At 46.4% G+C, this 14,678-nt stretch overlaps 1 protein-coding gene across 1 annotated transcript in view; it reads right to left on the bottom strand.

The window, feature by feature from the left end:
• Positions 1 to 1,847: 1,847 nt before the first annotated feature.
• Positions 1,848 to 14,678, bottom strand: part of Gypc (glycophorin C (Gerbich blood group)) — a 33,445-nt gene continuing 20,614 nt past the window's right edge. Inside the window, exons 2-3 of the mRNA XM_076865984.2 lie at positions 4,182 to 4,232; positions 1,848 to 2,556 (exon numbers count right to left, since the gene is read on the bottom strand). Of these exons, the coding sequence (XP_076722099.1) occupies positions 2,360 to 2,556; positions 4,182 to 4,232 (248 nt within the window). The 3' untranslated portion in view covers positions 1,848 to 2,359. The remainder of the gene's footprint in view (positions 2,557 to 4,181; positions 4,233 to 14,678) is intronic.

Below are 14,678 nucleotides of genomic sequence, written 5' to 3' on the forward strand. Positions count from 1 at the left end.
CCAATCTGACCCCTGCATCTGTGAGTATTCCAGCATCCCCAGTTCCTGGAGCTGCTGCTGTGTTCCCTGAGGGGTTCTTGCTGACCCACCACTTACTGAAGTGTTCTGTGTGTGCCTCTGTATCCGCTGGTCCTATGTCCATGTACTCTCAAACACTGGAAGTGATGTCACAGCAGAAAGGGATGTTAGAAGTCATTTAGTTTAGTGTTTCCTAAACATGTTCCAAGGAACACTGGGTCCTGGCACTTGGTGTTTGTCCTAGGACTTCTGTGAGGAAATGGGAATCTCTGGCCAAGGACATCTGGGACATGCTGCACTGACTGCTCTGTTCTTCTCCCTCAAGAGCCACAGTCGATGCTAGACCAGGAAAGATGCTGAGGCTTGGGCTGGTTTAATTTCATTTAATCATGTCATTTTCTAAACTGACTTGCACATGGGCCGACACCCCTATTTGTCTCCACTATTCTATAATTATTTTGCCAGGCTGGTGTTCTGTAGATCACTCTGGGAAGTAGGAATACACAATAATCCTGCAGTTGGTTTCACTTTCTGCAGTTTCAGTTACCCCTGGTCAACTGGGGTCTGGGAATATCGAATGGAAGATTCCAGAAGTAAACAGTTCATAATTTTCTGTAATTTTATTATATAGTTGTGCTATTTCACTATTAATTATTCTTGTTAATTTTTTACTGTGTCTATAAATTAAGCTATTATAGGCATGTGTATATATAAGAAAAAAAAGAGTATATACAGGGTTCGGGGCTATTTTGGTTTCAGGCACCCACTCGGAATTTTGGAACATATCCTTCTCAAACAAAGGGTGGCTACAGGAGTCAAACCTACTACCTGAGAAAGCAGAGGGCCAGGGAGCTGGGGACGCCCAGGGAAAGGTTTTGCATCTGACCAGGCTCCTGCCACCAACAGTTTCTCTGTGCTTCTCTCTCCTATGTCATTGCCAGGGCTACCAGCTCTGGGAATGGCTGATGGCCATTCCCAGCTGAGCTTGGATCCCCATCATCCTTCTAGGGAGATGAGGAGAACTGTTCTGCTGACTCAGGTGGAGATGACGTAGCCTCAATAAAAGGAAGGGACTCCTGGCAGACCCTGACACCCCAGGGTGCAGTCTTTAATCTTGGAGCTGCTGTTGTCTTAGTGACTTGAGTTGTTGGGAATCTTACAAAAGGGATGATTAATGAGTTCATTTTCTCAGTTACTCTTTTTAAACAATATTTCCCCCTCAGGAGGAGTTTAGAAGTGATGCAATCAGGAATTTTCATTAATAAACATATGCACACTATCCACTATAATAGTGGTAACGGAACACAGTGAATGCCGAGTACTTGACACGTCTGTTGCTGCCCTCAATGCTGTGAATCGGGTCACAGAGGTGCATTATTAGCAATATTCCCACTTGAAGTGGACCAAGGTCTCAAAAGCAGTAAAGGGGAGCTGGGAGTGGACCTCTGCAGTCTATATTCCAACCACTGAGTGCCATCTTCAGTGTGATTATGGGAAGGATGGGCTTCACTCACAACTGTTGGAACAGGTCTGTATTGCCTCCATACTGTGCATCAGAAAATCTACACTTCAGCCAGTGCCCTGACCACTTGTAACAATCTATTTCCAGAGGGATATTTAGCCCTTACATTTGTTTCGTGCACTTGGTGCTGGGTGTGGGAGAAAGATGCAGATCACTCTTCCTCCCACCTCTCTTGCCAGACTGGATAGTCCCAGCATCCCATGCACACAGTCTCTGTCAGAGAACACAAAATCACATCAGGAAAAAGCAAGCACTGGGTGTTTGTCATTCCCCAGACAATTTCAGTAATGCTGTTTGACTCTGAATGCTTGATTACATTTCAAATTTATTTCCAATTGTTTTGAGCTGGATCAATGGGAGACAAAGGTGCCTTTTAGCTCTGGCACCTGCTGTTCCCCCCAACCCAAATGTCAAGGACTGACATTTGATGCCATTATCTCCAGTCAGTGTATTGATGTCTCACTTCCTTGGGTCCCCAGCTCCCAGGCCCATCTACCACACTCACACCCTGAAGGACTTTCACATTGATAAGATGACATCCTGAAGGTCCCAGGGAGACCTGTGTGTCCAGATTTGCTCTCTTCCTGCCAGAGCAAAAACTGGCCTACTAGGGTGGCTGCTATGTCCCTGCGTCCCTGGGAGAGGTCTCTCTCAGCCTGCGTCCTCCCCCTTTCCTCCCTGGGGAGCCACCACATGTTCGTAGGTATGAATCCTGGGAAGAGCCAGGTGCCCCGTGGAACAGTGATGGTGGTAAGTGGTAGATGCATTTGTTCTCCTGAAGTTGGAGGAGACATTCAGGGAGAGGAGGTCTGGTGTCCTTCAGATAAAGTACTCTTTCCTGCTGTTGTCATTGGCATCCTGGAGGGCAGGGTCGCTCTGCAGGGCTGCATCTGCGCTCTCAGCAAACTCTGTGCCCTTGGCCTCATTGGTGTGGTAGGTGCCCTTGTGCCGGTACAGGTAGCGAAGCATGACGAGGAGGAGGCAGACCAGGACTAAGGCCACAGCAGTGATCACAGCTGCAGGAGGGAGGAAATGCAGGGGTCAATGTGGAGCAGGTGCTCTAGGACCTGGAACAGAAGGTTAGGACCCACAGGGGTTGTGCCAGCAGGACAAATATGTTGCTCAACCAGCCACAACCTGGGGTTGGGACTTCCATCCTGTGCTTCTTCCTGCCTGGAATGAGTCTTTCAGAATCGCCTCTCCCTTCTCCCCACCCTTGGGGTCCCCTCTACTGTGTTCCTTAGCTAGAGAAGTATCCCAGAATTGATTCCCGCTGGGACATGCTCATTGTCTACTGAGGAGACAGGTCTATAAGAGAATTATTACAAAAGAAGCCGTTTGCATAGTGCAAGTATGTGGGTTCACTTAAGTGGAGGGGTTCGTGTGATGCAGAATTTTTATCTCTTTAGACAATCCCAATTGAGGTGTTTCCTGGAGAATGGGACTTTCTGTGGTACAATCAGGAAAACCCTGGAAAACTGGAAAGAGTTGGCTGCTCTCTGCACACTTGACAGGGAGAAAAACAATACAAGGGCTATTAACTGTGCCTAGGGATAGAGAGGTGGTAGGAGGTGTGCTCTCACCCCAGCCCATGCCATTCACTTTTGGGAGTGAGGACATGCTGAATCTGGCAAGAGGAACCGAATTTGGCCATGTAGATGATGCCATGCCATAGTCAATGCTCAGGATTCATGGGACTTGGGGATGCAGGGAAATAAGGCATGAGGTAGGTCAAGAGGGGTCAAATCACTCTGGGCCTGGGGAGTGATGGGGTGAGGGGTTAAGAGGTGAATCTGAGAAGCGGCTGAATGGCAGCACTCTCGTGGGGGGTATTTCAAATTTGGGCATTTGATTGGAAGCTACAGAAAAGCCTTTATCTTAGAATGCAGGTTTATCTGGAAGGTCTTGGGGAAGGGCTGTTGCAGGCTATGAGGCAGCTAAAACTTCCCAAGTCCCATCTTTATGGAAACATTTCCGAAACTTCCTACTGTCTTCAGGGAGACCCTTGTGTCTGTTCTTAATAATGTTGTCTAGGAAAAAGACGGGCTCAGGGCACAATAAATGGGAGAATTCTATGTTAAGTAAAATTGAACAGGTGTCTTTGATGGCTTCCTCCTGCTTCTTTTTCTTTTAATCATAGAGGTTTCCTGAGCTATTCATAAGTGTGAGCAGCGTGGGTCTTAAGGAAGAGAACAGAACACGTGTCACGTGTCACCTTCCAAATCTGGTTGTTCCTGAAATGCAGTTTGGGGTGACAGGTGTGACCAGTGAGGAGTCAGCTGCCCAGGGTTCAACCCGAGGTGAGGTAAGGGTCAGACCCAGAATCAGGGATATGGGGTGAGGTAGAGTCAGCCCCTATCAGTCCACGAGCCCCAACCCTATTCTGCCCAAGATGCTTCCTCTTTAGCCCAAGTCTCTCTGGGTCCATAGCCTGGACAGGAGGTTCATCTTGACATGTATGCCCAGCACCCCCCGCCCCCCACCAACCTTGCCTACTGCACCAGGCACCGTGCTAGGCATTTCTTATACACACTGAAGGAGGGAAAGCACTGACCATCCCTCCCCCTTCTCAAATCCTCAGTCCAGTTCTCCCCTGGATCTTTCCTGGTTACCCCAAAAGGGTCCCTGGCAAGTTACTAACCTGCAATGATGGCAATGTCCATGGTGGCATAGGCCGTCCCTGGATCAAGCTCTGTGGACAAAGATAAGAACTTGAGGTGAGAGAGGAAGAAGGCACTTTGTACACAGCAACACCTCAGCCCCAGTGGGCAGCTCTGTGAATGGACCTGGCATGGCATGCTGGGTGCACAGACCTCTGTCCAGGGTGTAGAGACCTAGACCCAGGCTTGGCTTGTTTGTTAATCAGGCTGGAAAACACTTGCAAATCATCAGGTCACACAAGGATGGTCCAAGCCCCCTGCTGTATCTCAGCACCAAGGTGAGCACCTGTACCTGGTAGAAGCTCAGTTGCCATCTGTGGTGTGTACATGGTGTGCAAGACTGTGTTGAACACTGGCCATTGGTGGTGCGTCCATACAGACCAGATGTTGGCTTAGCTGCCACCATCTACTCTCTCCTGTGGTCCTCATGCAATCCTATTAACTCCATGGTGTTAATCAGCACACTTGACATGTAGAACACTGAGGCTCAGAGATGTGATGAGCCTGTGGTCCTGCAGATCACCCAGTGACTGTCCCGGAGTTCACTGTTCCTCTTGTCTTTGAGGTCTACTTTTTCTTTCTTTAACAAGCCTCTCACTGAGACCTCTCCCTAGGTTTCTGCATCAACTCTCCTGGGGGAAGGGCTGCCCTGTGGCCCTAAGTTACTGACTGTTTCTCTGTAGTTCACTGATCTAGTCAGAGGGTGAGGATCCCAGGGAGAGAGGGAACTTTGCAGTACCTCGAGATACTGCATAGAATGCTTCCTCTCCTCTGGGAGATGAGTGAGAAGAAGGATTTATTAGACCACAGAAATACCAGTGTTAACATGGAAATCCCATGTTCCCATTACAACAGCTATGCATATTAAAACAGGGAAGGATGCTTTCTAATAGCCATTTCCACTCAGATAATCACTTCAATTATAGAGCTATGAGGTCATTCTCCCCAGGGCAAGTGCCAGATGCTTCTTTCTGATAAGACACTGACTGGTGGTGTCAGGGGGGACAGTGGGTGAGGGAGAAACTGTTTCCTAGCTGAAGGCCCAGAGCAAGAGGAAGGAGAGCCAGGCTAAGGGGTCTGGTGCCAGCACAGAGCTCAGAGGTGGGGAGGACAATAAAACCATGTATCAAGGTGATAAAGAGACACAGTGGACACCCACCTGGGGGCTGGGCAGACTGGACCAGGCAGGGAAGATAGCTCAGTTTTCAAGACTTAAGAAGTAGCAAGTTCATAGTGATGCTAGATTCTGGGATCCAACTGGGACAAGTACAGCCTGAGATTCAGTATCTAGCTCATAGTAGGTACTCAATAAATATTCACTGAGGGTATAGATAAAGGGATGTCCACATGAGTGAATGGGGGTGCAGAGGCTGGTATCCTAGACCTTTATCAATCACCTAGCGCCTCACTGGCAGTAAGAAAGAACAGCACCTTGCTTAAAGTACATACATAGATCATGAGTATGAATGTTTATGGAAGCTCAAATACCCAGAATTGTCCTGAGGAATTTTCCAGGTGAAGACCAGCCTTCTTATATCACTCAGTATAACGCTTCCAGGGTTAGAAGGGACTTTTTATTCTTTTTAAAGAAAAATTAACAACTGCTTACCATGTGTAAGCATTTAACACATTTTAACTCCGTCCCACAACAGTCCCGTTTGGTAGGAGTTATTATTATTCCCACTTTACAGATTAGGAAACTGAGTCCCAGAAAGGGGTTATGTTTTCTCTGGGTCATTTGTCATTACCATGAGAGTCAGGAGGCAGTCAGTCCACGCCCAGGCAGTGTGGAGTCAGGGTGTAACCCTGCAGGGCACTGCCCAGGGCAGAGCCTTGGCAAGCTGGTTTCCAGAGGAGGCATTTGACCTAATTCAGGTGGGGTTCATTTTGTGGCTTGTGTTTAAGACCTGTACCCAAATTTATCTGCTTAGACACCAGTGCACTTTCAGCACTCCTAATCCCATGATTCTCAGTTGTGAGAGGGTTGTTTTTTTTAAGACCCCAAATGTTCTGCACTTTTCATCCATGGCTCTCCTCAAGATTGCAACATTTCCACCAGACAGTAAGCTCCACAAGTCCAGACATCATATTTGTCCTTCCCAGAGTTCTATGTCCAGCATCAGGCTGGGTGCCTGGCACTGAACTAATTGGTGAATATTTTGAAAGTGTGATTCCTCACTTTATACATTGTTGGTGGAACTGCAAATTAGTACAACTGCTATGGAAATCAATATGGTAATTCCTTAAAAAGAGTAGGAATGGAAACACTATATGACCTGGATATACCATTCCTTACCATTAATGCAAAAGAATTAAAATCAGCATATTATAGTGATACATGCATACCCCTAGTTATAGCAGCACAGCAGCCTAGGTGCCCTTAAATAGATGAATGGATAAAGAAAAAGAGATGTGTATACACAATGGGAATTTACTCAGCCATAAAAAAGAATGAAATTATGTCCTTTGCTGCTAGATGGATGAAACTGGAGAATATCATGCTACGTGAAATAAGCTAGACTCAGAAAGTTAAAGGTTGCATGTTTTCTTTCATATGTGGAAACTAGAAAAAAAATGAATAAAAAGGGGATCTCATGAAAATGAAGAGGAGAGGAAGTGGCTCAGCAGAGTAGAGGAAGTGGATCAGGAGAAGTGGGGGGTAGGGAAAGGTGGTACTGGAGAATGAAGTCTACCAAATTATGTTCTATGCATGTACAACTATGTCACCATGAACCACATTTCTGTGTATAACTACAATGCACCAATTAAGAAACAAAGTTGACTTCCTTCCAAGGAACCAGAATCAACTAAACTGCACCCTTTACTCTCCACATCTTTGTGAACCTGAGAATGGTCATTTTTCTCCCTCATGGAATCTGCCATTAACTGCAGCCAAATCCTTGCTGACCCCACACATCCTCAACAGGGTTACCTGCACCTGGTCTGGTTAAAGGTACCCCTCCCTTCGAGGCAGCAGGGCACACACATGCAATACAGGAGGTGCTCTCTGCTTTAGGTGGCAGCTAACGAGGTACAGGACTCAAGTCACAGCTGGATCCATGGGGGCCAGTGGTGTTTCTCAGATGCTGATGGAGAACGGGGTCTGACACTGGCCCTGGGAAGGAAAGTCATGCTCATCTGATGCTACCACCTACCTTCCTTCTCTTGTGCTTTCAGATGATGCGATGCTGGTGTTTGAGTCTGTTTTCATTCCTATAACTGAATATGCTAGTTTGCGTAATTTATGAAAAATAAGAGGCTTATTTAGCTCAGGGTTCTAGAGGCTGGAAAGTCCAACAGCATGGTGCTGGCATATGGTGAAGGCCTTCTTGCTGATCATAACATGGCAGAGGACACCACAGGGTGAGACAGAGCAAGGGTTCTGGAGAGGGCTCAGTTTTGTAACAATGCCAGCCCCTCATTGATCCACCAATCAGTTAATCCATGAATGGATCACTTTATTAATGAGGACAGGCCTTTATGACCTATTCACCTTCCAAATGTTCCACCTCCAAATACCATTAACTGGTCTGACCCTGTCAGCTCTGGGGATTAACTTTCCAACACATGGAATTTGGGGAACAAACATTTAGACATGGTGTCTAGGAAACTCTTCTTGCAAAGGGTTGTTTCTATATTGCCATCAGAGGGAAGAGGCACGGTGGTGAGAGGACCTGGATGGAAGGGCTGTGGGTGGTGGAGTGACAGGTGGGGCTTCTGGGTGGAGGAGGATGGTCTTCTTCAATAGGGATCCGACTGGTCACCAGGTCAGAGGCCGGGCTCCAAGCAGCCTTATTTTGAACCCCTAAGCCCAATCTATCTTAGTTGAGTTATAAGATGTAAGTAGGAGGAAGACTGCTTCGGCCAGAAAATAAAAATGGAATCATCCTCTCCTTAGTCCAGGATGGTGATACCAAGGGAAATCAGCAAGAAACCTTATAAAAGTGCTAACTGAGCAAAATGAAGTCAGCACTCTTCACATGGGGGTCCTCCTCTAGGGAGGGGGGGGTAACCTGTCAACTTTGGATTGGGTGGATTTTGTGATTTATTAAGGAGGTAGCAAATATCCTCTCTTTTGGCAGAAGAGTGAAGGAAAGGGGAAACATTGTCCACCCCATCTGTGGCAAACACACCCTGCCTAGGATTTCTAGGAAAATCAAATTTAAAACAGGAAGAGAGGGAGGAGATTCCAGCCAGGCTTCCTCCTCTAGCTCAGGGGAGGATCCCCAGTGAACGGGAAGCTGCCAGGGGCTCAGCCAACATCCTGCTGCGTGGGATGGGGGATGGGGTGGTAGATATCAACCTGCAACTGAAGGAGCTCAGATCCTTCTCCCTAGAAGGAAGAGAAAAATCTACCTTTAAAATGGTTGACAGTTGACGTGGCTTTAGCACAAGGGGCCAGGAGACTCAGTTATTTAACTTCAAATTTGCATTTGTCTTTTTATCAAGCTGACTAATCATCACAGGGAAAAGAGAACAAAGCCATTCAGAGGGAACTGAGCCTGAAGGCACTGGAGAAGCAGGGGACCAGGTCACCAGAAAGTGAGACAGCATTCAGGTTCAGGCTCTGGAGGATACAATCACTCAGAGACCTTGTGGGTTGGTCTTACATCCTCCATAGAGAATTTATGTCTGCAAACACTCACTCCTCTTCCCTCTATGTTCTCCTTGAACTTGCTTCAGCACCTCTCCAAGGGGACAGAACCTTAACATGAGCAGTTTTGTTACTGGTTTGGGTCTTTTTGTCTCCATGCATGTGAAGTAGGATAGAAGAAATAAAGGTAGGTAGAAAGGGAACAAAGGGAAAGGAAAAAAAAAAAGAGAGACTATAGTTGTAAATGTAAAACCCTCATGATCTCCTCTTTTATCCTCCAGGTCTGACATCCTCAAATTTCTGAGAAATCTGCAGATCTTAGAATTAGTGAAAATTCACTCTTCTATAAAAAATGGCCTTACTTTGATTAAAGCTTAAGTGCACTGTTAGCCTACACAACGCAATTTCATGTGAGATGAAACAAAGGGAGATGTATTTTAAGAAACCTGCAATATAGGCTAACTATTTTAGGTATCTTCACCTTTGACTTTCTAATAAAGCTCTTCCTATTTGCTAAAACCTGACACCTCATTAAATTCTTCTCTGCAACATGTCAAGAGCCTGGAAGGTCTGAGCAGAGGTGTCCTCTGCCTCTATAGAGATGTCCTGGATCCCCTCACGGTGATAGATGGAGGTGATGGGAGTCATCCATCCCTCCAGGACATGGACTCTCATCTGGAGAACTGTGGACTAGGTCTGACCTCCGATCTTCAGGATAAAGAAATGCCCAACCCTCTGGGTAGACATGCATGTCATGCCTTGCACGGATCTCACGTTCAATACATGTGAGTCCTCAAGGGAGCGAAAACACACCACATTTCTCTTGCAAAGGTCAAGAGGAGATTGAGCAATGGCAGCACTCAGTGAAAACTGGTGCAAAGGCCCTAAGAAGAGAGGGAATAAAATGCTCTTATGAGTCAGTCTCCTTGAATGGCACCTTATCCTACTTCTCTCATCAAGAAGTAGGATTTTTTACCTTGGGTAGGTTATCTCACTTTCTAGAGTCTCCCCTTCTCATCCATAAAACAGACAGCATAACCCTGGCCTAATAAGGTTATTGTGGGGCGGAGGAGCTAAGGCACTGGGCCTCAAATCTCAGCACATCAGAATCATCTGGAGGACTTATTAGGTTCCAGATGGCTGCCCCTTGCCCCACCAAGATTCTGAGTAATCTGTAGGTCTGGGGTAGGCCTGAGAACCTACATTTATAACATATTCCCCAGGGCTGTGGATATTGCTTGTCTGAGTGCCTTACTTTGAGAACTACTGAGCTCATATCTATGAAAATACCCTGACCCCCTGACACAGTTCAAATGCACAGTTTATTACATTCCACCCCTTTGTGAGATGGTGATATCAGTCTTCAGTAAATAGAATTGGGGGGCTGATACCCTCTTATCCATACAAACAAAGAGTCATAGCCATAGCCCCCTCAGCCACAGCACTGAGCTAGTTTCTTCTTTTTTTTCCAAGGACCAGCTAATATAGCTGGAGACCTGAGAAGTAAATACTCTGAGAATCGGTCCCCTCTGCCTGTTTCCCTACCTGCAGCCAAGATGGGTGATGGACGTGGGGAGATGGGACTCTTGTGTCAAGCTCTGGTAGATGCCCACAGTTTTCTAAACAGTGGCTCACGAGACTGAAGTTTCCACAGGCTTGTTCTTTGGCAATGAAGCAAATTCTTGAGACCAATGGAAGTAAAGATTACTATTGCTGATTAATTTAAGGATAGATGGGCTCTGATGACACAGTGGGGAAATGTTTCATGGAAGCACAGGTGGCTGGAGTGAAGGGAGCCCTGGGAATACTGTTTGCATTCAGAAACCTTCTTGAGGAGAAGGAAGTTATACCGAAAGGCACAGGATCCTCCCAGAGCCCCCACCTGTCAGGCTGGAGCTGGTGGCCTGGCCTGTACACCTGGGAGGTTAGCACAATTGCCAGGCACAGAGCAGATAAGCAGCAAGGGGTGGCTCAGCTTATACCTGGCACCTGGACCATCTTGGAAAGTGATTTTGGCCTTCTAGTACCTGTCCACTTCACCCATAAAATATGGCGGCACTGTGGTGTAGGCATGTTGAGTTGGTATGTGGTAAGTGCCTAGTATGGGGCCTGACATAGGTTGGACTATTTGGATATTTGTTATTATCACTGCCAATTAGTTTGGTATGACCTTGGTTAAAGGGAGGTTCTCAAAATTGGGCATTTTCAATGTTCTGGTACCCTGTGTGGCAAATGTATCATCCTGAGAATCAAAAAATCCACTTCTAGTAATCTTAGAGAAATAATCTGGAACAGAAACAAAAACCCACGCTCAGAAAAGTGTTTTGCAATGTGGCTTAAAATGGAAAACAGAACAATCTAAATGTCCTACATTCGGGAATTGGTTATGTAAAATATGGTACACTTCCCTGTTAGAATATGATGATGCAGTTACTGAAATGAGATGTAAATTCTTAGTGACAGGAAGAAAAACTTGTGATATGCCGCAGCCCGGCTGGCTGGGCAAAATAGCCGGAGGGGGGGGGGGTGACCAGCAACTTGTGTAGATTGATACAGCAGGGGTGGGAGCCGTTTATTGTAGGACAACAGAGGTATTTATACATTCACACAGCTTATCTTAATTAACATAAACTAGATACAGCAGTCAACCAATAAGGAATCTCCACACTTAATGGCTCCTTGGCGTTACTTCACAAACCACTCCCTCTGGCAAAATGCCAGGCGCCATCCAGTCTTGTTTACAGACTCTAACAGTGATATGGTGTTAAGTGAAAGGAATCAGGCCCTGTGAGCAACAATGATGCGAAATATTCCCCCCCAAAATCTTAGACAAAGGAATAAAAGGAAACACACTTAAAATGTTAGGTGGTGGGTTTTGGTTGGTGGACAGGGGTCATGAGCAGTTTTGTTTTCTTCTGACACGTAATTTTCTGTACTTTCTAAGCCATCGATGACACCGTGTGCTACTTTTATAGACAAGAAATGAGAATGGATCTTCTGAACTTGCTATTGTCTTACAGAATCTTGTAGGTCTCAGACTAGGTCTGTGAAAGTAACTTTCCCCTGCTGGTCCTGCCTGACACACTCCATGCCCCCACTTCAGTCCTTCATCTCATCACTGGTAATGCCAACCCCATGTATGGTGGCAGGAAAATATGGCTGGTTTCAAATGGGGAACACGTCAGGATGGACATACCTCTCCTGTGTGTCCTGATGGCACAAGCAGGTCACATCTGAGAGCAGTGACTGGGTCAAGGAGAAGGAGAGGGTGTGTGTGCTGTTTAGAAGGAAGGCATTGAGAGAGGAAGGGCGATGCCTTCTCTGCCAGGAAAGAGAAGCAGTTATCTTGAGTGGGCAATAGCATCCTCGTGGGCAGCCAGGTGCTCACAGCCAGGAGGAGGGGAAAGTGTGCTATAAAGTCTGAGATCAGGAAAGGTGAGCCACCGCTCAGTGAGACAAGGGCAGAGCTGAGTGGTAATGAGGAGTGGCCAGTGGGGCACGTGTGTCCAGGAATCACAGCTAGTCTTGTGAAGGCTGGGGGTCCTCCTGCTCTGCTCTGTTCCCTTCAGCTCTTCTTCCTCCACATCATCACACAGCCCTGGGCTGGGCCCTCTGGTTGCTCAAGGGGTAAAGTCACTGGATCAGAAGGGGCAGAAGGAGCCTGAGAAACTGTTTTCCATCCGTGTCCCTCCACCTTCTTGTTGGGTGATCAACCACGCCCAGCTGGATGGCTACATGCTGCTGAGGCCAAGTTCAAGTTCCACTGCCGGACCTTTCAAAATCTTTGGGTTCTCACAGTCCTTATTTCAGGTACAATTCTCAAAATTTGCCTTTTGTCTTTGTTTCTCATGTGTGTGCACTGTTGGGTGGAAGGAAACCCCTTGAGAGGCAGAGGCTCTGACTCCTGCCACAGAGACTTTTGAGTTTCTGCAAATTCATGCTCATCCTCTAAATTCAGATCAAGGTCACTTCCTCTGAGAAGTCCTCCCTGATTTCTGCACCAGGACTGTGTGCTCTTTCCGGTACTGCCACATGGTGCAGCAGCAAGCTTTATTGCAAAGGACCTTGCCGTAAATATTTTCGCCTTTGCAGGCCACAAAATCTCTGCTGTCTATTCTTCTTGGCCTGTTTGTTTGGAAATCTTTAAAAATGTAAAAAACCATTGTTAGGTAGTTGACTGTACAAAAACAGATCTCAGGTTGTATTAGGCCTACAGGCTGAAGTTTGCCAACTGACTTGTTCATATCACCATTAAAATGTTTTGCAGTTGTCGGTCTCTGAGCTACAGAGAAAAAGAACTGGATTTCATGCCTTCACATCTGACATATGACAGGTGGAATGAATAAGTGATGTTGTATAAAATATCCTCTGACATGTCCCAACTGATTTTGCTATCATTATTTTATTCCTATACACTTGCTTCTCACATGCTGAATAAATAACCTAAGATTCTCTAAGTCACTAAACAGTCACTCCACAGATGTAAGTTAAGCTTCCAGTGACATTAATGGCTGTCATTTATCTATTAAGTTCCTTGTGTGCAGCCGGCCTTTGTAGATTCCTAGGGAACCAGAGGTGAGACTGGAATCCTCTGCACATGTGTACATGAGCCTGTGTGAGCTCCGACATGTGGTTCAAGTTCAGACCACCAGGCCCCTGTGCCAGCCAGAGTCACACTGACCTGCCCTCTGAGGTCCCTTCTCTCCAGCTGGATCATGCACACTAATCTTTGCCACTTCTCTGGAGGGCTTAATTCACTTAAAAAAAAAATCATATAATTGCATTTTCAGCATAATTAGGTACCTAATTACATGACTAAATGTCCTCGATCAGGCTGCATGTGTAAATAATGATGATTTAGTTAGCCACGCTTTGTTATTGGGTTTCCAAGGAAGCTCATCAGTCTGCACATAGGACGAGAAAAGTGATTTTCTCCTTCCTTCACAGAGTTTGACAGGCAGGAGTAGCAGAGCCCATGTCCGGAGTGGGGGTGGCGAGGAGTGGAAGGGACTTCCGCTGTCTACCATCTCACCTCTAGGATGAGAGGTTTGGCGTCCATATTATATTCCAAGGGCAGTGGGGCTTTACTAGAAGGAATGCTTAGAAAGGGGATGCCAAAGTATTCCAGAGACAACAAATCCACCATGTGTGGATCAGAAGGGTGTACATGCAATGTGAAGAATCCTGGGATAAAAGGAAGGCTGGGAACAAGAATCAGGAAGTCGTTTGTGCTCCTTCCCTAAAATGCATCTTTTTCTCCTGCTCCAGAGAATTTCTCAGAGCTACAGGAAAGGCCACTGTTTATGTGGGGATAAAAACCTAAGGCTGAGGCTGGTGGTCAGGCTCACATGAGGCGATGCTGATGAGAGCCATCTGGGAATGTACACACAGGATGTGTCAGCTATTATCATTCATGTCACTGAAATTGGTTAAGGCAGTGCTTAAGCTGCGTTCAGGAAAAGCCTCCGAATCCACTCAAGGATGGTTTGGATCCAGCTCTTCAAGGACAGACAGACTCTGAAGAAATAATCCAGTCAATGACCTTCAGATGCTAAAAGGTCAACCCTGCAGAACATAGCAACTCCCTTGAAAAGAAACTTGCCACCTACACGTGCACAAAGAACTGTGTTCCTCACCCTTTCTCACCATCCAATCAATGAGCGCTTCTCCTTTCTCCCTTCTTAAAAATGCCCTCCTTACTAACTGCTTGGGGAGGATTTAGCTACTGACTTTCTGCTACTGGAGGGCAAGAAAAGCGTATTCTTTTTGCAAAAACCTGGTGCCACCGTATTGTCTCACGTCAGGCTGTAAGCCCTCGATTAATAACAATATCATTGAGGTTTGCCGTTTATGCTGAACTGGTGTTTGAAAAGGGTGCTGGGAA

This window comes from Callospermophilus lateralis, chromosome 9, assembly GCF_048772815.1.
Source record: "Callospermophilus lateralis isolate mCalLat2 chromosome 9, mCalLat2.hap1, whole genome shotgun sequence".
NCBI lineage: Eukaryota > Metazoa > Chordata > Mammalia > Rodentia > Sciuridae > Callospermophilus > Callospermophilus lateralis.